This window comes from Epinephelus lanceolatus, chromosome 24 (assembly GCF_041903045.1).
Source record: "Epinephelus lanceolatus isolate andai-2023 chromosome 24, ASM4190304v1, whole genome shotgun sequence".
Lineage (NCBI taxonomy): Eukaryota > Metazoa > Chordata > Actinopteri > Perciformes > Serranidae > Epinephelus > Epinephelus lanceolatus.
In genome coordinates, this window is record NC_135757.1 from 14,240,412 (window position 1) to 14,265,136 (window position 24,725).

General features: G+C 42.3%; 1 protein-coding gene across 1 annotated transcript in view; it reads left to right on the top strand.

Annotated features, from left to right (window-relative positions):
* The window catches only part of LOC117249721 (fidgetin-like), a 38,159-nt gene extending 22,141 nt beyond the window's left edge, over positions 1-16,018 (top strand). The window contains exon 3 of the mRNA XM_033615412.2: positions 9,749-16,018. Within this exon, the coding sequence (XP_033471303.1) occupies positions 9,749-12,018 (2,270 nt within the window). The 3' untranslated portion in view covers positions 12,019-16,018. The remainder of the gene's footprint in view (positions 1-9,748) is intronic.
* The last annotated feature ends 8,707 nt before the right edge of the window (positions 16,019-24,725 follow it).

The window sequence follows — 24,725 nt, forward strand, 5'->3', positions numbered from 1 at the left end:
TATGTGGCCCATGTTAACCTCGGGGGCACTCTGAGAGACCCCGCATCTCAGGTAGAAGCACATCAGCAGCAGCCTCGGAGCTGTTTGGAGGGAATGTAGATGTAGAGCTGCTCCTGCTGTCACCTGACAAACACTGCAGATGTGGACAGTGGAGCTTTAATTGACATCAGTGTGGGAGGATGTTAGTCTTACAACTTATTTACTTCTCTTACAAAGCAGGTAGAGTTGGTCCACAGGCGACTTTAGCTGGGCAGTTTATTGTCTTAAATGCTTTTTAAACATCAGTATTCAGTAAATTCATCAGTAAATCTGTAACATATAAATCTTAAAGTATACCTACCATATAAATCTTAAAGTTTTATATGTTGTTATTATCAGCTGTATTGAATTAATAAATTGTTCATCAATGCTTTGTAGATCAGGAGAATTGATTAATTAATATATTTACTTAACAAAGCCATAAGTAACAACATATAAACACTCAATGAAGAATGATTCATTAAGGGTTTATAAGCTGTTACTAAAGGCTTTACTGAGTTGATGAATTATATCTTAATGTTAAAACATCAGAAAAGGATTTATTAATGTGGTAAAGCCTTAAGTAACGAACCCTAAGTAATAGCCCTTAATAAAGCATTCTTATTAAGGCTTTATAAGCGGTTACTTATGGCTTTATTAAGTTGATTAATTATTTCTTAATGTATCAGTAAGAAGAATTAATCAAGTCTGCTAATTAAAGAATTCTAAGTTGTTACTAATGGCTTTATTAAGTTAACAGGTCATTTCTTAATGTTAATAGATCAGTAATAGGAATTAATGTAGTAAAGACTTCAGTAACTAACCCTTTACAGTCACCTTTAAGTATGCTTATTAAGGGTTAACAGGCTGTTGCTCATGACTCATCATAATTTCTTAATCTATCAGTAATAGGAATTAATAGACAACAATAAAGGGATTTATTTACAAAGGAAAGACTTTTGCAACCAGCCCTTAATAAATTAGTCTTGTTAAGGGTTTATAAGCTGTGCTAATGGCTTTGTCAAGATATTAAATTATTTCATGATGTGTCAGGTATTTAGATTTTAGCAACCAGCCCTTAATGATAACCCTTAATACATTATTCTTATTAAGAGTTTATAAGATGTTACCAAGGGCTTTATTAAGTCGATACATTATTTCTTAATGTATCAGTAATAAGAATTAATGGGCATTAATAAAGGATACATTAACAGTAAAGACGTGGGTAACTAACCCTTACTTAATTATGCTTATTAAGGGTTTATAACTTGTTACTAATGGCTTTATGAAGTCATAGTGACCTAATGAATAAATAATCAACTGCATATGTCATTAGCACAATATACTTAATAAAGTACATCTTCATTAGGGTTTTTCTAATGACTTTAAGGCAGTAAATTGTTGATAAATGATTATAGACCAGTATTGTGATTAATAAATGATTTATTAATGTAATTTAGCCAGAAGTAAGAACTTATAAAGCTTTAATTTGACATACTTTATTAAGGATTTACACTGTACATGTTACTGTCCTTATAGAGTTAATAAATTGATTATTAATGTTTAAAAATTGGTAATAAGAATTATTTACTTAATAAAACCATTACTAACATCTTATAAAGGTTTAATAAACAATGTATTAGTAGGGGTTTATCAGTTGTTACAAATGGCTGTATTAAGGTAATAGACTGTTAATGTTGTAAAGATAAAAAAATAAGATTTATTGGCTTGATAAAGACATTATTAATACTTTATAAACCCTTTATAAAGTATGTCATGGGTTGTACACTACATGTAGTGGCTAAGGGCTTCACTGAGTTAATAAATTGTTTGTTAATGCCATACAGATCAGCACTAAGGCATTCAGTTTAAGTGAGGTGTGTCTTTTCCTCCCACTGATGATATATCGGCAGGTTTTCCCCGGCACAGTGATGGTGTGAGTCTTTACAGATGTTTTGTTCCCCAGATAAGAATAATCTGTTTGCCTCAGCGGACCTGATGTTCCTCTGCATGTTTGTGTGTCCTGCATGTGTCTGTCTTCATTCATGCCTGCGTGTGTGACCGCGCGTGTGTGTGCGCAGGGCTGTCTTTGAGGAAGGAACCCCGCGTCGAGCCGGGTGATTAGGCACGCTGCGCTAGTCACAGGAAATGGAGTAGCTGACGGACAGGCCGAGTGCATTATAGATGAATGCCATGCGTTAGCGGCTCTGAGCCCCCGCCGAATATCTCTCAATTTCCTCTCTGAATGACAAAAGAAGCCACGCACAATTTCCTTGATCCGGAGCATTTGTTTAACTGCGCCCTACCCATTTAACCCACCCATTCAATAGTCTGTCTAGTAAAAGGAAATTTAGACAGTGTCAATTTATACAGCTCTAAGGAAGATCTGATACTGGCTGGCAGGGGTGGCGATAATATGTCTCTCGAATTTAGTCAGAGATTTACAGCAGTTAAGACTGATTTCTCCTGTGAGCTAAATTTAGAGGCGTCATTAAATATACCCTAATATTTTTAACATTTACATACCAGAATGAAGCCTATTTCTCAAAGCTGTATTTCTTTCTTTACTCCACAAAGGCATTTCAAAGTTTGATGGTCGGAGCAGCAAAAACTTATCACGAGGTCAAAGATCACGGATTACAATGAATATTTGATTTTTTTTAAAAATGCTGTCATTTGTCAAATATCCTTATATCGCAGCTCCGAGCTGTCATCTTTACAGCGATCTCTCTTCCCCCCCGTACTGTCTTTGAGTTAGTGACAGCTCATCTCTCCCGGTCACTGCTCGCCGTCTAGACTTTGAACTCGCTCTGTTTACTCCCTTATCTGTTGTTGTTGTTGTTGTTATTGTCGTTGCTCTGCGACAGACTAGTTGTCGTAATGGTAAGCCGTGGCTGGGCTTGAATTGCAGGCTTCAAAGACGTGGATTCAGGCTTGTTGGTTATTTTCAGAGGAAAAGTCTGGTTTGGAGAACAGTTGTGTTCAGTCTCACTGGGGATGGAAGAGAAATTTAGTTAAACACATGTCTTTTTTTTACTCATTTTTGACTCTATTCTAAACAAAGGAAGATTGATAATTATTTAATCTTTTAAATTTTTGTCACTTTTCCTGCAACTGTTGCTCTGAAGAGGAACGCAGGAAGAGTTTTGATTGTGGTTTGTGTGTGTGTGTGTGTGTGTGTGTGTGTGTGTGTGTGACACCAGCTCATGACTAATTTCATAATTAATTGCCTTTTGGAGGACCTAATCACATTATTTGACTCTCTACTGTAGGTTGTGTGCCAATACAGCGTAGCCCGTGGCTTAGTCACAGTGTGCTGGACTCATTAACAAGGTGGTCCGGAGGTTGTCAAACACACACAAGGCCTGCGCGCATGAGAATACACACACTCATAAAACAATAGCTACATGCGAGGGTTTTTTGTGCGCACACGTGCAGCGATTTAGAGGTTAAAAGATGCCCTCTGGTGTATTTGATAAGGATTTGAATAACTGGTTAGATTTCCCTGGTGGTGTGTGAAAACAGGTCTCTTTTGATGAAGTTATCGCTTGTCATGCGGCTCCTTCTCCTGCTCCGATGTCGGAGACAGATTTTTAAAAAAATATGACACGGTAGTTTGTTTTTGAAGGTCTTCAGTGTCTGTTTATGTTAGGGAGACAAAGCAGGGCACACATTTGTACGTCTTGTCTCAGGTTGTGTGTGTGGGCATGTCAGCGTCGACATGTGTGCCGGCATCTCTCTTCCACACATACACACATGGCTTAATTATGACGTTACCAAAATGGGCAGTTTGCTCTGACACCCCGCTTGCAGAATCACACAGCGGACGGACTTAAAAGAGCTCATTAGCTCTCTCTAAAGAGCTGTTTACTGCACATACACGCACGCACAGTAATAGGCAGCTCTGTTGATGCAGATGGACGCCGAGTGTAATGAGAATGATTAGGCTTCTCTATGTGGAGGCTGGAGGAGGAGAAGAAAAAAAAGAGCGCTGGCAGACTTCAGAAGGTGGAGAAGATTTCTGTTGGATGTTGTTTCAGCTGAGTGCATGATCTCTCTCTCCCTCCTTTCTCTTTCTCCCTGCAACACAAACACACACTTGCTTTTCTGCTCGCACACTTTGCTGCATGTGTCCATCCAAATGCTTTGCAAATTTCCCCCAGGCCTTAAAAGCCTTGAAAGATTGTGGAGAAAATCAAATAACGGATGTGCTTAAAGTTTGCAGCTCCATGGAGGTGCTATAACCAGGGAAAAAAAAAAACGAATGAATGGAAAGAATTCAGCTACTCTTTAGGAAAATGTGGACAACCCTTTTCACTGCGTGGCCTATACATGTAATCCTGTAACCCTGTCGAAGTCTATGGCAGCAAGAACACACTTATTTGAGTATTAAAGCTCGGTTAAATCGGCTCCACAGAATTCTTTTCATATTTTAAACAAGAAAAGGACCTTGGAAGTTTTTTTTTTTGAAAAGAATAGGTTGCATTCAGGGTAGTTTTTTTTTTAATTACCATCTAAAAATCCAGTATGATTGATATCTGTGTCGATTGTGTTTTTCTCTTTGACAATATATTCAAGGACTTTTCAATGACTTTTAAGGGCTTCCACTGTGAGAAAAGGAGTGTACTAAGTCTGGCTACCTTAAACATTTTCCCAGTCGACCCCGCCCATCCTGCACCACCACATTAAGTGACTTTGCTTTGCTCATTGCCCTTGGTTTACATCACATTGAATTAAAGGATACACACCAAACGATTCCAAAGTCAATCCTCCTCCATCCCTTTCATATGTTTTGGAAAAGGAGCAGCGAGTTCAAAGCGCTCAGTTCAAAGTATCTGTCCTCATTTGAATAACGTAGAGTAATCGCTATTACCTTATTTAAATAGTGCAAGTTATCATTTGGCCTTCATTTGCATTGCTGGGGTAATCACTGCGTCTCTGCATTAACCTCATTATAGAAGAGATGAAAGCCCTGATGGAGCCTGACACACTCTTTTATATATGTTATCTTTATTAATGATGGAATTAGAAAGATTCATGTTTCTTTAAATGGAGGACATATCGCAGTTTGATGGAGTGTCAAACTATGCGGAGGGAAGAGTGTGTGTGAGTCACAAGGCTTGTTTTATTTTGTGATTTTCTGCTCCCTTCCCCCTCCCCCCCATTTTCCTCTAGAGCCTACTTCCCCTCATCCTGGTCCATTCTCCGTCCTCACTTCTTTTTATCTCTGTCCATTTCTCTGTACGCCTCCCTGCACTGAAAAGTTGAACCAGAGCCTGGGACTTAAAATGAAGCCTAAACAGGCCAATTCATCATGACAGTGCAAACACATACATCCATCTTAATACGTTATATTATCTTCACTTGTTTACAATGCAGAGCAGGTTTCAAGAGATGCGTTAAATCAGCTGATTACTGTCTTTAAACAATCTTAAAGCAACATGTAGTCTCTGGCAGTCTCAGTCTCTGTTCATAACAACAGTCTTTTATTATGAGATTAAATGTCAAATTAGCTGGAATTTTTGCTCTCCCATAATGCTTTATTACCATACCACAGAGACAGTGCTATGGCAAATGTGTTAAAATACGTAATGTCATTTTCAAAAAGCTTGTCTCAAAAATAAACTTTTGACATTTTGACAATTTTAAATGAAAATTATAATTAGGGGAGACCGGGGGCAATTGTAACAATTATTGGTTTTGAAGTCATGACTCAAAGGCTTCTTAAACTATGTGGATAATATTTTATACAAATGACTTGTATCTATGTTCTTCTTGTTAACAGTTGAAAAGCAATGTTAGAATCACAATATTGATTGAAACACTGGAAGTCAAATGTTAGATCTGCGCCCACATGCAGGGGCGATAGTAACAGTGAATGGGGGCAAATGTAACAGCACGTGTAACACCTTCAAATAAATATCAAGGACCACAGTAAACTTCCAAGAATATAAATGTAGTTCAAACAATGTAGTATCCATTGAACAATTAGCCCTAGTGTAATTAAAACAGTATAATGAATCATATAATTATACAAATATAAATAGCCTACAAGTATGAGACATCAGTTTGTCTGTTGGCTGGCAGAGAGGGATTATCATATTCTCAGAATGCATCTTAGTTCGTACGATAGCATATGAAAATGCACATACAACGGTGTGTATATGACAAATTAGCTCCTCATGAATGACGTTATGTACTTAAAGTCACGGAGGTTATGTTCAGGCAAGTAAAGTTACTGTAGTCAGGTTTAAGAAAAGAAACATAGTGACGACGTACCTAAAAATGACTCAGAGTTGAAGCGGTTCTAAACACTGGTCTCTTGGGGAAAGTTCTGTGTTTTTTGACCCCACCACAACCCCAACGTTCCTCCTGAAGGGACTGCTTCCTTCTATATTCCCATAAACGTATTGGTCACATGGTCTCAGGCTTCCCAAATACATGGGTTATTCGCGACTTACTAACTCATGAAGACTTGGGATATGTACGAATTTTGTGCATTATTTTTTTGTAGTAAAACTTAAGAACACTGCACAGACCATGTGATTTTGACTGTTCGGTACCATTTCTGATTGGTGCAATTTGAAATGTTACAATTCCCCCCACCTCTCCTAAAAATTTATTATTAATCATACTATATTTATATTATTATTATTTATATTAAATTGATAAATTATGGTGATTTAATGGTAGCCATAACAAATGGATGACATTTACTGCTATTTGTTAAGCTAGGCTACTTCTACAATGACAATGTTAGCTTCTTTTTTCTCAGTAATGACTGGTTTAAGCTGCTAGCTCATTTAAATGGGGTAGCTAACTGAATTAATAAAATGTTACTCCGTCAAAATGTGATTTGTTTTCCAAATACAAATTACTGCTGAAGAAAAAAGTTAGTAAATGTTCCTTTTGCTAAGGCTAGCAGTTGCTAACTCACCAGCTAGGTTTAACCTGACATAGCTATTTTGCGTTAACTATCTCGTAAAATATCTGCTGCGTCACAAAGACAGCACTGAAGTGTAATAGCAGATCCAGAATATACCAATGCCTGGCAGTAACTGCAGTGTAAAGCCAGAATACAGCAATTAGACAGCCAGAGTAAAGGCCAAGGTGAAAGACTTTAATGGCATTGTTGTGATATCTTCATCATATATTTTTATCATTGAATGGAACATTATTTGATGCCCATTAAACCTCATGTGAAGGTAGATGTTTCTGCAGCAGAATCCAGAGTCACATTGTAGACTGACCCCATATCAACAAGGCAGTGTGTCTGCAAACCTAGAGACTGTGAAAAGACGTGCAGTGAAGGCATACATACTGATGTCTGAAAACATGGCTGAATCTGGCTGAGAGCCTTTGCCACGGGTCTCCCAATCTCTCCTTGGATACATATTATCTATTAATGAGCTAATGTAGAAATAATAGAGATTTCATGTGCGCTGCCAAACCAGCATTTTGCTCCTGGCTACAGATCAAACGTGTAGCTTGAGAATACAATCCTGAGAACTTTAAAAGCCCTTAAACATTGTTTGATTTACTCGGCTACCATGAGACAACAGTTCAATAACGATATTATTTTATTTATTGTTAGTTTTTGTTCATTCTGTGTTGGGATTACATGGTACTATTAGGGATAACAGAATGAGCAAAATGTGCCTTCCAGTTATAAGACAGTATTGGTGTATTGATGAAATGACAAACTACGTCCTCTTTTGTATCCTGAATTGATTTTATGTGTATTATTATGAAGTCACATCACAATATAATGGTGTATAGAAACCAGGCTGCTGTAGAAGGGTTGTTGTGAAACCTGTATTTGGCCTAAAGCCTCATTTTCTTTTATTTTGTCCAGTTTTCCTGACTTGTAATTTTCTCCTTGAAATACTGCCCTTTTATAGCACTGCTTCCACTTAATATATTCTCAATATTAAAGGAGCCTCCCAGCTAATACAAAACTTTCCTCCGCTCAGCTCTTTGTCTGAGGCGCTCCCTGCTCGGTACACTGGGAGGGTGACAGGCTTGCCAGCCCCTGCTAGACTCCCCTCGGCTAAAATGTTGTAAATTAACACAATTAGCAGATCGCCATTCTGCTAATTAGCCACTGGCGTCTGCCGAGAGATGGCTAGAGAGGAGAATCAGAGAGGAAATAGGAGTCTGGGGATTCCCCCCTCCCTCTCTGTGTTGTTACCAAACAAACACAGGGCCTCGGAAAAGAGAGCAAGAGAGTGTGAACGTGTATGTGTTTGTGCCTGCTTTTTTTCTGTGTGTGTGTGTCTCTGTGTTTGCAGTAAATGGATGGGAGGAAGGGAAGATTTGCTCCTCCATGAATGGATTTTATTGTGCATGCCTGCTTTACTCACACAAGCACAAAAACACACACATAAACCAATTCCGAGGCAGGCATTGCTCACCAGACCCCCAACTGTGGATCTCTACATGCAACCGCAGCCAGTCAATAAGTCGGAGGAAGCAGCCTAAATGACACCGATATTATCCTTTATTTGTGTGCACTAAGTCAAATCAAACGGGGTTCAATCTGCCGTGCGGCTGCTGTGATTACGCCGCGTCCAGCCTTTGATAGCGCCACGGCTTTGATAGTGAGACAACGATGGAGTCGCTGTGTGACTGTCAGTGTTTGCAGATGGCATTGGCTGGGATTAAAGGAAACAGTGGCTCTCCAGCCTCCTGAGGCAATAAAGGGGAGAGCCAGGTGAGTGTGTCTGAGATGAGATGGAGCAAGGAAGGAGGGAGGGGAGGAGGCAAAGCAAGCGCAGAGGGAGTAAATAAGAGGAGGGGTGGCCATGGAGAGAGAGAGAGAATGAAAAGGAGAGATATATATCGAAATAGATGGAGTCAGAATAAAAGGAGGTAAAGAGAAATAAAGAAGCAGGAGGAGAGGTGGAAAATGGACGACAAAAAAAAAAGCTAAGAGACTGAGAGGGAAGACAAGGCGGCAGGGAGGCATGAAGAAGAGAGGCAGACAGAAAGGTAAAGGGAACGGTGGAGAGAGAGGAGGTCAAGGTGGAGCTGTGCAGACAGGAACTAAGCTTGAGACACAATGTGTTGTAATTCATTGCTCGCTACAGCTCCTGTGTGCGTGCCTGTGTTTGTCCGTCTGGGTCAGTGGATGTAAGCTCGTGTGTGCGCACGTGCACGCCAGCACGCCTGAGTGCAGGCATAGATAGTTTTTTTTAAACGCCTGTGTGTCTGAGCACGAGGCTGTGCGTTTGTGTGTGTGTGTGTGTGTGTTCGATGAAAGCGCTGTGAGCAGAGGGGGGTGGTGTATGGGTGTGTGTGTGTTGCTTTGTGGTACTCGGCGAGGCGCATTTTCAAACCCATCTCCAGCCACCTCAGATGAGCCGGGGATTATAGAGTGACCCTCAATGCCTCTGTCTTATTGGTCTGGCCAGGGTGCATTAGGCTGCAGTAACCAGCTATCCCTCTGTACCGCACTATACCTGCCGACACACTCCCTGTCCTTCTTATGATCTGTAGAAATTAACCATGTATGTGTGGACACAGCCCCTCTCATGATATGTATCAGGAAGAAAAATAAATGAAAATAAAGAGCACCACAGCAAACAAGCCTCCAGATGAATACCACCTTTTTAATTGGCCTGCCTTCATCCCAGGCAATTTGAAGGTGTTGTCATTTTAATTATTGCTAAAATGATTTTAGCATGTCAGTGTGTTCACGTGCCGGTGTCTGTGTCTCCATTTCTCCCAGGCTTAAAGATGCAGTGGACCCCCGAGCACAGCCAGTGGGCCGAACAGCATTTCGACATCTCCTCCACCACGCGCTCGCCAGCCCACAAGGCTGAGGCCTACAGGGCGGTACCTGGGCACCTGCAGCGCTCAGCCACCTACCAGTACGCCTGGGCCAATGACGACATCTCCGCCCTCACCGCCTCCAACCTGCTCAAAAAGTACGCCGAGAAGTATTCCGGCATTCTGGAGATGCCGGGTTCCTATTCGGAGGCCCCGGGAGTGATGAATGGGCGGAAAGGTGAATCAGAGCCCTGGCAGGATGGCGTCTATCCCATGAGCTGCATCCCCGAGGGGGTTTCCGTCAGAAAGGGAGGGGTGGCGGCGGCCTCAGAGGTGGTGTCTGGCATGTGCAGCTCCCCGGGCCTGGCCTCTAGCACCCTGAGCGAGCCCAGCTACTCAAGCAGCAGCTGTGGGAGTCACACTGCCACCGCCCTCCACTCCTCCTCAATGCCCTCTCAGGAATATGGCCCTCCGTACAGCAGCTCCTACCTGCACAGTAGTTACAGCTCCCAGTCTGCCCCCGCCCCAGCACTTCCATCCCCGCTGCACAGCTCTGGGCTCCTGCAGCCACCCCCTCCACCACCCTCCCACCCCACTTTGGTCCCAGCTTACAACGGAGGCTCCCCCAACTTGTCTAGTTATAATTACCCCCCAGCAGGCTACCCAGCTCAGAGCTCGGTCGGGCCAGGATACAGCCCTGGGGGAGCGCCGCCTCCATCCTCATACCTCCCCTCAGGCATTGCTGCACCTACACCCCTTCCCCCCTCTTCTGCTTTACCTGGATACCCATACCAGAGCCACAACCTGACCCCAATCGCCCCCACCCCTCTCAACAGTAGCTCCTCCAACTCACTCAAGAGGAAAGCCTTCTACATGACAGGCCAAGGAGAGATAGACTCCGCTTATGGTAACTTCAGCTATGGCCAGGCTCGGAGCTCGGCTGAGAGCCCCATGTACAGGATAGCAGACAGCAGCAGCGCTAATGGAGGCTCCAACAGTGCCGGTGGTGGATTTGACAGAAGTGCTGAAAAGTCATCTTTACCTTTTAATCCTCAGAAGCAGTCCTCGATGTCCTCAGAGCAGCAGCAGAGGAAGTACAGCAGCCAGGCAACAGGTGGGCCGCTGACTCCACCGGCCTATGTCACCTCCACCCTGGGGGGTTCCCGCTCAGCAGATTCCCTCGCCAGCTTCACCTCCCCTTCCCTTAGCGAGCAAGGTGCTGATGATCATCGTCTCCACCTCTCCCATTCAGCACCAGGGCCTACCTCCTCCTCATCTACTTCCTCCTCCCGGCCTGCTGAAGAGCAGCTAAAAACCAGTGACCCTCACCTCCTAGACATGGTTACCTCTGAAATAGTTCAGCAGGGGCCCCCAGTCGATTGGAGTGACATTGCAGGACTAGAACTGGCCAAGGCAACCCTGAAGGAGGAGGTCCTGTGGCCCATTCTGCGCCCAGACATGTTCAGCAGTTTAGGACCAGCCCCACGTTGCGTGTTGCTGTTTGGCCCCAGAGGCAGTGGCAGGACGTTGCTAGGTCGCTGCCTGGCCAGCCAGTTGGGGGCGCCATTCCTCCAGCTCAACGGCTCTACGTTGGCCACCAAGTGGCTGGCAGAGGGAGAAAAAATTATCCGAGCATCCTTCCTGGTGGCACGCTGCCGGCAGCCTTCAGTACTGTTCATTAGTGAGGTGGACATGCTGCTGTCAGCCCACCTCAGCGAAGAGAGTCCCATCAACCGACTGAAGGGAGAGCTACTTGCCCAGTTGGACTCACTTCTCATGGGCTCAGGCGAGGACGGAGGCAACCAAGTGTTGGTGATTTGCTCCACAAGCAGACCCCAGGACATGGACGAAGGGCTGCGCAGGTACTTTGCTCGGAGGGTCCTCGTGCCCCTGCCGGATGGCGCAGCCCGACACCAGATCGTGAGCCAGCTCCTGGCTCAATCTCAGCACAAATATTGCTTGAGCGAGGAGGAGCTGGCGCTGCTGGTCCAGCGCACTGAGGGTTTCTCCGGACTGGACCTGGCCAGATTCTGCCAGGAGGCCCTCGTGGGTCTGTTACACGTCTCTGCACAGGGCATGGACATGTCGGGTATGATGCCCAGGGGACAGGTCAGGCCCCTCACCTACCAGGACTTTGAGAGTGTCTTTTGTAAATTCCAAGCCAGTATATCACAGAAAGAGATTGACACGTACACTGAGTGGAACAAAATGTTTGGCTGCAGCCAGTGAAATGATAGATTCCGCCCTTGAGAAAAAGAGGCATCCACAATTCCTCCCCTCAGGGCAGAAGCATTGTGCTGGAGGGAAAGGCACACAGAAGGCCAACACAAGCCCACTGAGTTCTCACAAGCAGGGTTTAGACGCACCGAGAGACCTAGTTTGATGAGACAACTGGCAGTTTTGCAGTTAATGAGCAAGATTTTTAATTTGAATGCTTGACACTACAGAAAGCCAGGCATTGTTTACACATTGCAAGCAAGTTGGCTTCAGAAGAGACACCCCAGTGTCTGTGTATATATCGTTATGTTCTTGTTCTTGAGATTTAGTTGGCTATCCAAGTGCCTGAAGTGGTGCTTTCTGATTTTCTTTCTTTGTTTATTTGCCTCACAATCTACATTCATGGCATGAGCTGATGATTATTAAGAGCTTTAAAACTTCAGCGGTGAGTCTGAAAAGCAGAGATTGACAGTTGCCATTGGTGGTGGTCAATCATTCTTTATTGTCTTGCTAAGAACAGTAATCCATCAGGGCGGCAGTAGTCTGGGCCCTGACTCATCTCTTCTGATCCTGTGTCTGCAAAACAAACGTAACAAACAAAACTCAGGAAAGCGTTTGTCAATTGTACAGTACCTCAAGATATCTTGACGAAAAGCACTAAGATCTGAGAGCAGAATCCGAGGCGTTTTGGCAGTTTATGTTTAGTGAAGCAGTGTTTGGTGTACCTCAACTGGCTTGGATACATAGCAAAGAGGTGACAATGAATGTACTAGATATGTTCTGGGATGGTGGAACATAATCAAGAGTGAGAGTAAAAATATTCTTTCTTTCTTTTTTTCTCCTCACAGCAGGTGCTTCAGTTACCTGCCTCAACTCGACCAATCCTGAAGCTTATTTCCATCGGTTTAAAAAAATTAAAATGAGGGTTGTAAGAGACTGGCAGGGGTTGGGGTGATGGGAGTTGTATATTTATTAAAACAACCATAATCAACATTGTTTATATTATGCGATCTAGGCTATATGGTTAGGCTGTATGGAGGCGCCATCAGTTTGTCAGCTAACTTCTGCGCAAAATATCAGCTCATTTGTCATACTGTTTAGTGAGGGGAGATTGTACTCTCTGATGTGGATGAACTTGACGCTAAAAACACCTCCAAAAAAGTGAAAGGAATTGTTGGACATTTTGGGAAATCATTTGCTCTCTTACCGAAAGTTAAATGAGAAGATCAAGCGGGTTTGCTTAGCTTGGCTTAAAAACTGAGCACAGGGAAACAGTTAGCATCTGTCGGACTATTTTTCTTGTTTAATTCGTATGAAAACTGAAGTGTTGAAACAAAAATTTGTGGTTTTACCTGTCTTTGTGACACTAACAGGCTATAGAGTGAGTTCGTTAGCTTAGTGGTGCGTGAAACCACAATTGTGGTTGTACGTGTAGAACGCTCTGTTTGTTCGAACAGCAGCGCTCTAAGTTCAGTGTCAAGCAGCACATTGGATTCACAAATGCACCCAACAATTTTTGGTTTTATACGCTACTAAGCTAATAGGCTATAGTCAGCAGCCTGGCAGCTTAGCAGCACTTAAACAGTTAGTGGTTTTACATGCATACAAGCTAAGGGGCTGCCGGCTGTTGCCTTGTATTGAAAGGACCGACACAAGAGTGGTATTGACCTTCTCATCTAACTCTGCAAGAAAGCAAATAAGCGTATGACCCAAAATGTCAGTTTATTCTTTCAAATCACAGCGATATCAAAGACAATTTACTGTATCTCATTCTATGAATTAAATGTTTGACTTAATGTCATTTGATCTAGTTTACTCCAGCTGGTTTCAGCCAGAAATGCTGTATTGGAAATAAGCAGCTCAACTGTTGCGTTCAAGGAAAAATCTGTTTTCATAACAGTACACTAGGATTAAGGGAGCTCATTCCAGATATCCTCCTAGTTTTTAAGTTGGATTTGATAGGTGTCACAACCTAGATATGGAAATATGGATTTTGCAAAGTTGCCTTGTCACTCACACTGTTTAGCTGTATTTGAACTGGATTAGCTGTAGGAGGGGATGCCACTTCTGTATTTTAAATTAGACAAGGTCATTCATCCAGTGCATTGCTATAATTTTTGTAAGTGTGCAAAGTAGAGAGGAAATAAGTGTTTTTGCTGGAGGTCTGAGGTCATTTCATAATAGCAATTGTGATTGATTGACATCTCTGTAAAGCAAATAGCATTATTATTGTAGAGGCCATGTTATTGTCCAACCAGTGGGGTATACATGGTGAGCAAAACTATTTTAATCAAACATGTTTGATCCAAAATGACTAACTAATGACTGCCCCAGACTAACTAATCCAATTCAAACATTTTTTTCTGTAACTGTATCGGTTTTATTTTTCACTATATTTAAACAGATGGCATCTTAATGCATTTGGATACATACTTCAGTTGACTGAAAAGCTTTGTAACATGAGTGAGGAATTGTGGCACTAGTCTTAAAGTCCTTCATCGCTGAAGGTTATCTGTTGCCCATTGTGTTGCATTGGAATGTATTTTTGTCTCTTCCTTGTCACCGTGTAAGAAGCTGTCCTTTAGCTCCACTGTTGTGACACAGGAGTACTTAAGATAGTTTAATGTACATGCACTAAAGCATTTTGTGTGTAATATTGTTTTGTTGAAATGTATGAATTTGCTTTGTCTGTCTGGTATTTATCCTGAAGAAGATTTCATTTATCTGAACTGATGATCAGTTTTACACTTTTACTGTACATCCTGCTTTTTTATTCTTCCTTTTATAATACCAGTGAAGTAGGAGCTATACTGTATGTTCAGGCCCACTCTGTGTTGCTATCTCTGGTCTCGGCACCATCAGTGCAGCACCTGATGTGGGGGGAAAAAAAAAGTTCTGCTGAGCGTCAGCAAAATTGACGGAAAGGAAAGACAGCCAGGCAGTGTGGCGGCAGCACAAGGGGAAAGCAGAGTGGTCCGTCAGAAAACCACCCTCAAAACAATCTGTACCAGAATTCCTTCTGTCAGCAAATCCTCTGGAGAGAGAGTCCCTTTAGACAGAAAAACCTACTAATGCACTTCAGAGCACACAACAACAGCACAGGCGTCCCCCCCCCCCCCCCCCCCCGTTCTCCACAGCAGATGAACAAACGACTTGAAACACACCGGTCAATGCTACGCTTGTTTGTTACGTGTTTTGTGGTCCTTCTTTTGTGTCTCGACCTTTTTTCTACATGGTGTTTAAATCTAGCTTTTTATTTTGAACCCTTTCTTTAAATGGACGCTAGAGTTCTTCTTTAAAGCATTTCTACCTCATGGCTACAAAACACACGTGGTATTTGATTTACGTCTTTCCAAATGTCAGACATTTGTGAAAAATGCATTGAAAAATTAAAAAAAAAAAAAGAAGTGAAGAGAATAACACCATGAAGTTTTGCGCAGTCTACCTCAGATGACTGTACTTAAAACATTTAGCTGATGGTGCAACCGCAGGCTGCAGCATAGCCTAGTGTGTGTGCGTGCGTGTGCGTGTGTGTGTGGGTGTGTGTGTGTGTGTCTCTGTCACTGTGTGTCAGATCGGAGCTATAGGCGAAACACACACACGCACCTGATAACACTGACGTCAAAAACACACTCACAAGCGATTTGTGAGGAAGGAACAGTTGGGGTCGACCTAAAGGTGACCTGGAAATGTATAATCCAATACATTTGCTTTAATCTTTTGTGAACTACTGTGGTTGTGCGCGTGTGAATGTGTATATACGTGGGCACACTCTTCTTTTTTTAATTTAGTGTGTTGAATTTTATAAATTGTTAGTATATATAACACACTTGCACAACTTTAAACCAGAGTGTAACGTGTTTCTGTTGTACATACCTATACATACAATACAAATGCACCACTTGTTTATATGTGTGAATATGTTGCCATACTTGCAGTCAATGTATTTTCATGTAATCTTAGGTACAAGCAGCAACAAACGATTCATTAAAGACATTTTCTTGGGAGATTATATCTTGTACATGTCTTTTTTTTATGTCACCGGTCACATTAAGGCTCAGAGGGATGAATAAAAAAAGATTAATTACAGAATTTATTTATCAGTAGAATGGAAAAATATATGTATTGTCCTGCCAAAAAATAGCCCAGCTGAAAAATCGTCTTAATGAGCCTTGAGTTAGTCACCCTTGTGTGCAATTATAAAATCATCCGTGTTGCGCAGGAAGCCGGCGCTGTCGCTCCTCTCATTAAAATGTAACAATTCATTTCTCTTGCTGTGGTAAGAGTGGCAAGACCAAAACATTAAAGCATTAATTATCTTTCTCCATCACAAAGAATTTGGATTATGTGAGTACTCTTAATGAAAATGATGTGCATTAGCCCACTGCATTTCCAAGGTATCATTATATAGCTGGCGGTGAGGTGTGGGAAGCTGCTGTATAGCCTCTATAATTATCTGTGAAAACTCAAACGCTTCACAAGAGGTTAGAGAGCACCGAGGGCTGCTGTTTTCTTTATTTTCTCACTTTGAAACATGCTATAGCCATGATCAGAAATAATCTATGGCACAAGTTTTTTTTTTCTTTTGTCCATCACATTTAAAGCTGATGTTTTCCTCTCAGACTTTGAGACAAGCAGCAAGAAGAGATTTGATCATTGCACCTTTTTTTTTTTTGCTCTGAGCTGTAAATACTGTAGCAGCAAGCTGGTCTGTAAATAACTTGTATTCATAAAGCTGCAGCAAGGCAGTGCCGGACCTAGCAGATTCAGCGCCCTGCACCCCCCAACCACACACACACACACACACACACACACACACACACCAAAAAATTGTCTTGTCAAATTAGAAATCAACACAACTCAACTTAGCTAATAAACAACAATAACAAAGAATAAAAGAGTAATGATTGTTCAAAAATGCTATTTTCTCCTTTTCGTTTCGACCAATTTCCCTTACTCTTATGTTCTCTGTATACATTTAACTCCCTTTCATCCATAAATGGGTACGTTTACATGCACACTAATATTTCCCTATTATTCCAAATATGACTTTGATGATTTTTTGAATTAGGCTTTTTTCTGAATGTGGCATTTTAGTGGTATTATTGTGGTTTTAATAGCATTATTCACGCAGGTATATCGCCCATTCGGAATATACATCTCACTCGAGGGTTTTACCGCACTTTGCGACACATGGCCTCTTGCAAGTTTATGGTCAGCTCTGAGCGTTGTTATTGAGATGTTGTACACCAACCAGCTCTCCAGCAGTTTGCAAGGCTGCTGTAGAAAAGCATGCCCAAAAGAAAAGACATCATTTTAGCAGACTGTTAGCATTAGATCTCTGGATTGTTTTTCCCCATATGTTCAATTATTTTCTAATTAGAATAAAAAATAGATAATCTTTAAAAGAGGGGTGGTGGGGTTGACACCCTCCAGTCACCTATAGGAAGATCCACCACTGCAGCAGGGAAGCAGGGTGAGTGATACAGGAAATATCATCAAAGGCAAGTTTTTATCCAAATCAGGATGAATCATGAAAAGTCTTTTAATTTTATTTGTAATTTAAAGGTCCACACACTCTCGGACAGCAGAAAGAACTGTGCACTTGATGAGGTCCGTATGAGTCAACGCCTGCATGTGCACCCCAAGGTTATCTACCACAACACCGCCGTGTCCTCTTCACTTTAAAGGGTCCTCGTTCCATAAGCTTTGCCTCACACCTCTGCTCACTCTTTGCACGACAATTAAAATATGCTAAGTGATCATTTTCCTTAAGTAGTCTTAAATGTGCAATCCATTCAAATATGAGAGGAAATTGCCCACAGCTCGCAAAAAAACCAGAGGTGGTTGAACAGGGGGGTAAAGCCGGAATAAATTATGCAAATAACACAAAGGACTTTACCACTTAAAAGCCTAATTTTCCTATAATCAGCACACTGTCGCCTAATATTTTTTTCCCACCTCTTATTAAAAGTGACTGTTCTTTTGCCGATCATCAGATGGCTCTATCTGTCACTGGTCTGTGAAATGACTGCAGCCTGCCAGACTAAATGCTAAAGCATTTTGCTGGAGCTTTTAGATGATGGTTACATTCCCACACAAGTAATTATGCGTCGGAGAGTCCAGAAATAAGGTTTAATTATACAGTAATCGCCTGTGATGGACACTAGGAAGTGGTGAGTACCGCCAGACTGCAATCCATCAATGACAAACCTCTGGCCAGTTTTAATTCCTCCTCATTTGCATCCTAACCTCCACACCAAGTTGCGCAAACGCTGTTAAATGTTAATAGGACCTGTCTCGCCACTCAAAATGAATGCTTAAGCCATTTTTTAGTCACTTTTCTCTCCCTCCTCCTCCCTCTATACACCACTCACTCCTCTCTCCCCCTTTCATCTCTTGTCCTCTCTTTATCTAGCTACCTCTATAACCCGCTCCCTTTCTTTTATTCCTTTCCAAAGCCATCGTCTTCACGCCATTCTCTCCTTTCCTGTCATCCTCCCTCCAATCTTTCACTCTGCGCCGCCCCTCCTCCCTCCCTCCCTCCCTCCCTCCTTGCAGGCCTCGCCGTGGAGGAGGCACAGAGCGGTCACTGATGCACTAATTGGGAGCAACACTTACAGTTTTATCTCCCCCCACCACTAATAGCGGTCCGCGCTGAAGCAACTCACCTTAGGAAGAGGAATGGATGGTTGAGTTGGAGGTAGGAGGTGGTGGTGGCGGTGGGGGTGCTGGAGGAGGCCTTGAATGAGAAATTCCTCCATGCAGTCCGCAGCGCAGACTCAGTGTGAGATTGGGCCCTCAAGCCATCATGGTTAATCCATATCCCGCAGGACCTCGGACTCAATTCCCTGCTTCATTAATTGAAAACGATGGCCTTTTTTTTGGTGTGAGTGAATAAAACAAGGAGCCATTTATGAAAAAAAAGCATTTTGTCTGGTTTTGTTCCTGAAGTAGCTGCAATCTCATTATGCCTCTGTGCTGCATTTCAAAATGTGCTATCATCTTTGTCTTGATTGTCTCCCAGCGTCGGGAGAGATAAATACACACGCCGCTTTGCTGTGCTGATGCCAGGACTGTTTTTCAGTGAATCATTTGAAGTCTTATCAGCCTTTATGGAAATAAAGCCTTTGCCTAATAAACTGTTCCACAGGCTTTGGGAGAGTAGCACATAAACACCTTTTTTCTCCCGACAACGCCATCATTAGCGCATCTTGTTCAATGCTTTACACATAATTGGAATCAACATCTATTGTTCGTGTTCTTGACCTTCCACTTGTTTTCCAGCAGACACTCAGAAACATTGTATTACTGCTGAGAGGGAATCTTAACTAGGAGAACACATGCTAAGTGCCTTTGCTTTGTTTTATCAGGGGCACATTGCTTCACTTTGAATATAACTTGAAAACCCATACCTTTCTGGTTTAATGATAAAAATCCCATTGTGTATTCTAACATACAATCCAAATTAATCACATTGTCTATTCTCTATCACATGCTGTTGACATCTGTCCATGCAGGACAATGGTGAGTGCAGTAGAATAGTCCATTACCTCAAATTCTTAAAATATTCTATCACATTTAACTGTTCTTAACTGTTACTTCAGTGATAGTAAAAAAGTGCAAAATCTACTCACTAATTTTTATATAATTTAGATACAGTTAATGACATGACTACTTGTATGTGAAAGGTATCGCACATAAGGAAAACCAGAGAAACATCACCAATGCTGCTGCTCCCCTCAGCTCTACGAGACAGTTTTTGTGCCTTTCAGCTCATTGTTTTGGTTTTCTGGTTTGCAACTTGAATGTTTTGATTCACTGTCACTGCTCTCAGCAATTCTTTCAGCCAAAGCAGGCAGATGTTTCCTGCAAAAGTGCTCTTAAAATCCAACTAAAGAACTGCATGTTTTAGTCAGGAGTTGGTCGAGACCAAAACAGAGATAAAAGGAGAGTCAATATTGGACTTACATCACTTGAGCACAAACATGACTCCAAATTAGGAGTGGGCGAATCAAAACTACTGATGCTACATCTCTTTTTGAAGATTGGTTCTAACGTTAATAGGATCAATACCAAGAAAGGATCCATCTCTCGCTTCTATATTGTACCCATTTGTATTTGATCAAAAAGTAAGGGTGCTTCCAGACCTAGAGTTGGCTTGCTTTGGTCCGAATCAGGGACTTACTGTATTTTGTTACAAAGTTGTCTAATTGCCGAGATTAGTTCATGCACTCACGGCAGCATTTGATTGATTGAAGAAATTTTACAAGCGGACCAGATAAAATGCCATGTGCGAGAAAGCTGCTCTTGATTGGTTAGAATTTCCATGTGGTTAAAAAATCCAGGAAGTAAACAAAACGATGAAGAAGAGTACACTTGCAAGATAAATGCGACACTTTCTAATGTCACAATGGAGGGACAACTACGCGGGTTGATTTTAGCGCTGGTCATCGTGTACTATATTGCTTGCATTGTCCTTTTTTAGGCAAACCATACAGTTTGAAATGTTTTGATGCATTGGATGTGCCGAATTCCCGTATTAAGGCAGTACAGGAGGAGGCGCACATTAATAATCCTCAAACAATGTGTAGTGTGACTGCAGTTGGTTCGGATCGAGGTTGGTTCACATTCTCCCCACAAACAAACCACACCAGAGTTCATGGTCCCTTGTGTGCCCCCCAAAATCTACACCTATGCATTCACATACATTGATGGCTGAGGCTACTGTACATGATGCCACCAGCTCATTATACATGCACCTATGATTGGGGTTCAGTATCTTGCCCAACAAAACTTGGACATGGACAAGATCGAACCACTGACCTTCCAATTGGTAGACAACCGCTCTCTCTTGAGCCTCAGCGGCCCCAACAATGTATTCACCTCATAAATCATGACATGCTGCTCTTCCCTACATAAAAGTGAGCCACTTACAATGATAAAAAGCATCAGTATTAATATTGGTGATTCTGGCCCTGTATTACTTCAGATCAAAACCAAATTTAGGGTATCACCCACCCCTGCTCCGAATAAATGATAATCTTATTCCATATTTGTAGGCAACTGTTGACTAATACATCATGCTGTATTTACAGCTACCCGTCCCCCCCCCACCCCCCCCACCCCAAGTGCCTGAACAATCAGTGGCCATAAGTGCCATTTACAGCATTTTACAGTCGTCAGTAATGGTCATAAAGTCAGTGAAGTGTCTGCCATGTGGATATATATTCATCACCATGAGCTACAAGTGAGGCTGTAGCAGTAAAACCTCTAAGTGCACTGAGCTGAGCAATAGTGTATTTAAATGCTCATGAATTCAACTTTTTATTTTTTAGATGAAGACTATTTTCCTCTTATTTCAAATATTACGTCGTCTCACCTCAAAGTATTAAAGGTAAAAGTTTTCATTATGCAGGCACAATGGCCCCTGTTACCGTAAAACTTCAATTAATGGCCTGGGCTATTATTTGCTTCAATCACTGAAATCAACAGGCCTATATTTGGAACAGGACTTTAATTCCTTTCACATAAAGCTGTTGCTCGGCAAAGATCACATAATACAATCAATTTTTTTTTATTTAAACCAGTATGAATATTACAACAGACAGAACATCAGCGAGAGAGTTAGTTACGGCACTCGAGGATTACAGCTTCTGGCGTACTGAAACAACACCACTTTATTCTATTAAAATATGTTCACAACTTGGATAAATTGTTAAGAAAAACCCATTTTGATTCTTTTTATTTGAGGACCCTTACAGACTAAAGAAATATGAATTACTTACAGAGTAATCGAGGAATGGACACATAATTTGAGGTAGCCAACAATCTGGTTTTATACATCTGAAGAACTTCTATTAAAAAAAATGAACTGCTTTGCAACCAGACCAGGCGGCTAACTGAGACAGACGTTTATTCAACCTGGTCTCACTCAGAAGTCGTCGAAATCCAACGCTTGGGCAGTGACTTGCGGTATCAGACACTGACCAAAAAAAGCCATCCTTTAATGTCGCCATGAGACCTGGCCAGTCGCCGATATAGTTTAACAGTGCTTGGCGGTGTCAGGGGGAAATGCTGCGGGACAAGAACGAAAGTTGTAGTAGGGTGGGTGGGAGTGGTGGTGGATGGGTCCAACAAACACCGACTTTCACCTGGGAGAGCAGTGTTCATGTTAGGTAAGATTATAAAGCCAAGCCCTGTTCTTTTTTTCTCAGCCTAACCATGTGCGTGAGTTGTTGAGGGGAAAAAAAGACATCAACCCTTTTCACCGCTAACTGAGCACTGATCCATTAGAATAATGAAATGTGACTGAAACTAAGCTGAGATTTGACAAAGCACTGAACTGGCTGAAGATGAAGATGTCATAGAAAATGAATTGTCTCTACCTTTTGCTGATGCATGGAGGTCCTGTGTGGTTTAAAAGAACATCTCCCATGCAAATGGAGGTCCTGATTATGCAAATATATTATTATGTTAATAGTGTTCATCTTTAATAATGCATGATGTTGGCATATTGATAATGCATTGCATTTATTGTCATGCAAATGATATGTTGGAGGCTTATTAATTGACACTTATCAGAGATTCTGAGTCACAACAGGGATAAGCTTTGATTTGGCAGAAAATAATAATTAATAATGTGACTGAATATCACATTGATTCATTCTTATCTAAAAGGTGTCAGTCACAATTCAAGATCAGAGATGTTCTTTAGGTTTAACAGCTGGCTGTTATCAATCCAGCCCTTCTCTTAAGAGGCTCCTGTGCAGCCATCGTTGAGATTCAAAGGCGCCAAAAATCTGATCCATTTGATCGCGCAGCCCCCTCGCTAACGGGGAGTCAGACGTGAGTCATCCTCACTCCGATGCCCACCTCCCTCGGCAGAAAAACTTAAAACGAGCCTTTTCCGGCGTCACAGGAGGGTACCTTCAGAAACACTCTCTTGCTTTTTTGTGTGTTGTCAGATTGGCGGCGCTTGTGGAGTGTTCACAGGCACTCGGGGATGGGCTGTCGTGTTAGCGGTGAGTGGCAGACCGACCGACTGACAGCCAGCGAGGTTGTCTCTGGAGGATTCCTACTGAGGAGGTGTCGCTGAGTGAACTATCAGGGACTGTGATGTGCATTAGGCTGTGCAAGAGACCTCTACAAAGACAAGTTTTTTTAGAGTGGGTGGGGTGTTTTTTTTATTATGAGAGATTCATTAGCTGTCTGCCTTTTTTCAGATCATTACTCATCAAAGCCTTTCATCTTCCTAGACAGTGATGGACAGGTTGGAATAACTGGATTCCTGCCTCTCTGATTGATTTTATAACAGCACATACTGTACATACACCATCATCTGATCATCATCTGATTTTTTTTTCTTTACTGCAAGGAAAATCCCTCACTGCTGTCTATTTTCTTCACCATATATCCTGTCGGAGGTGTAGTTTCCTATGAGATTTTCTCTCGGCTATAATGCCACATCGTGTATGACTGCCGATGGAGACATCCAATTAGTAGCCAGTCAGGCTGTGTTAGCTTAGTTAAGAACACACACCTACACACACACACACATCACACGTGTCGCATATGTACAAACACACACACCCACACAGAAGCAAGGGATGGATGCACACGGAAAATGCACACAACCACTTGCTGTTTCCACATGAGTACACTCAGTGGAGATGGGGGATGGGAGACCTGAGATGTAAGGGGAGAGCGGGGATCGTGGCGGCAGCGGCGGCGGCTGCAGCGATGGTGGTGGTGGTGGTGGTGGCAATCTCACCCAATCATGTGTGCTGGGAATGACTTCATTAGGAGGCCCTGTAGAAGTCTGGTGCCTGGGAATTGCGTTTGCGCCGGGGATTGGAGGGAGGAATGGAGTGGAGGCAGAAACAGGAATGAGTCCTGAATCCCTCTTTTATCTGGCGTGTGATGGAGAGATCCAAATCAACAGCTGTCAGTCAGGTGGGCCCCAGGGCGAAGGCCTCCGGCGGTGGGGGAGGATGGGGCTGAGGGTGGAAGTCTGATGGGGGATGGGGTTGGAGAGGACAGGGTCTGACGGATGGGGTGAGTGTCAACCCTGAGTTCCTCCACAGGTTTATCACACCATCACCTGGTTCACACAGGTTGGTGATTTGCATTTGCAGAAATCAGAACTATTGACAAAAGTGTGATCTGGGTGCATGTTTATCAAACTGGTTAATGAACAATAAAAGTGAAAGTCCTACACTTTTACTTCCATTTCTAAACTTAAAACTATCACTGATTTATCATATTTCTTTTGGCTTCAAATATTCGACTAGCCCGAGATGACAGCTGCACAGAAAGAGGTGAGCACACTCCTTCATGCTGAGGAATGGCTGTTGTTTTAGCCTACCACTTTGGTCTTTGGCCTATGCACTCCATGAGTTGATGCACACTTCCTTTTGTGCAGTGACATGGTTATCCATTATGTGCTGCATACTAATCATCATTAAGTCATTATTAACAAACTTTTGATCAATGTACCATTGAAACATTTTATATTACTTAAGGAAATAACATGTGACTTAAGATTTAAATCGAAGTGCAACTTTGGAATTGCCATTCAAACTTCCCAAGAGACACCAAAAGGTTTTCCCTACAGGGTTCATACTTGGTGGTTATGGTGCTTGAAGTGCTTGAATTTGGCAATCAGAGATGTAAGTACTGAAATACCTTGAAAATCAGACATGTTTTAACTTTGTCCC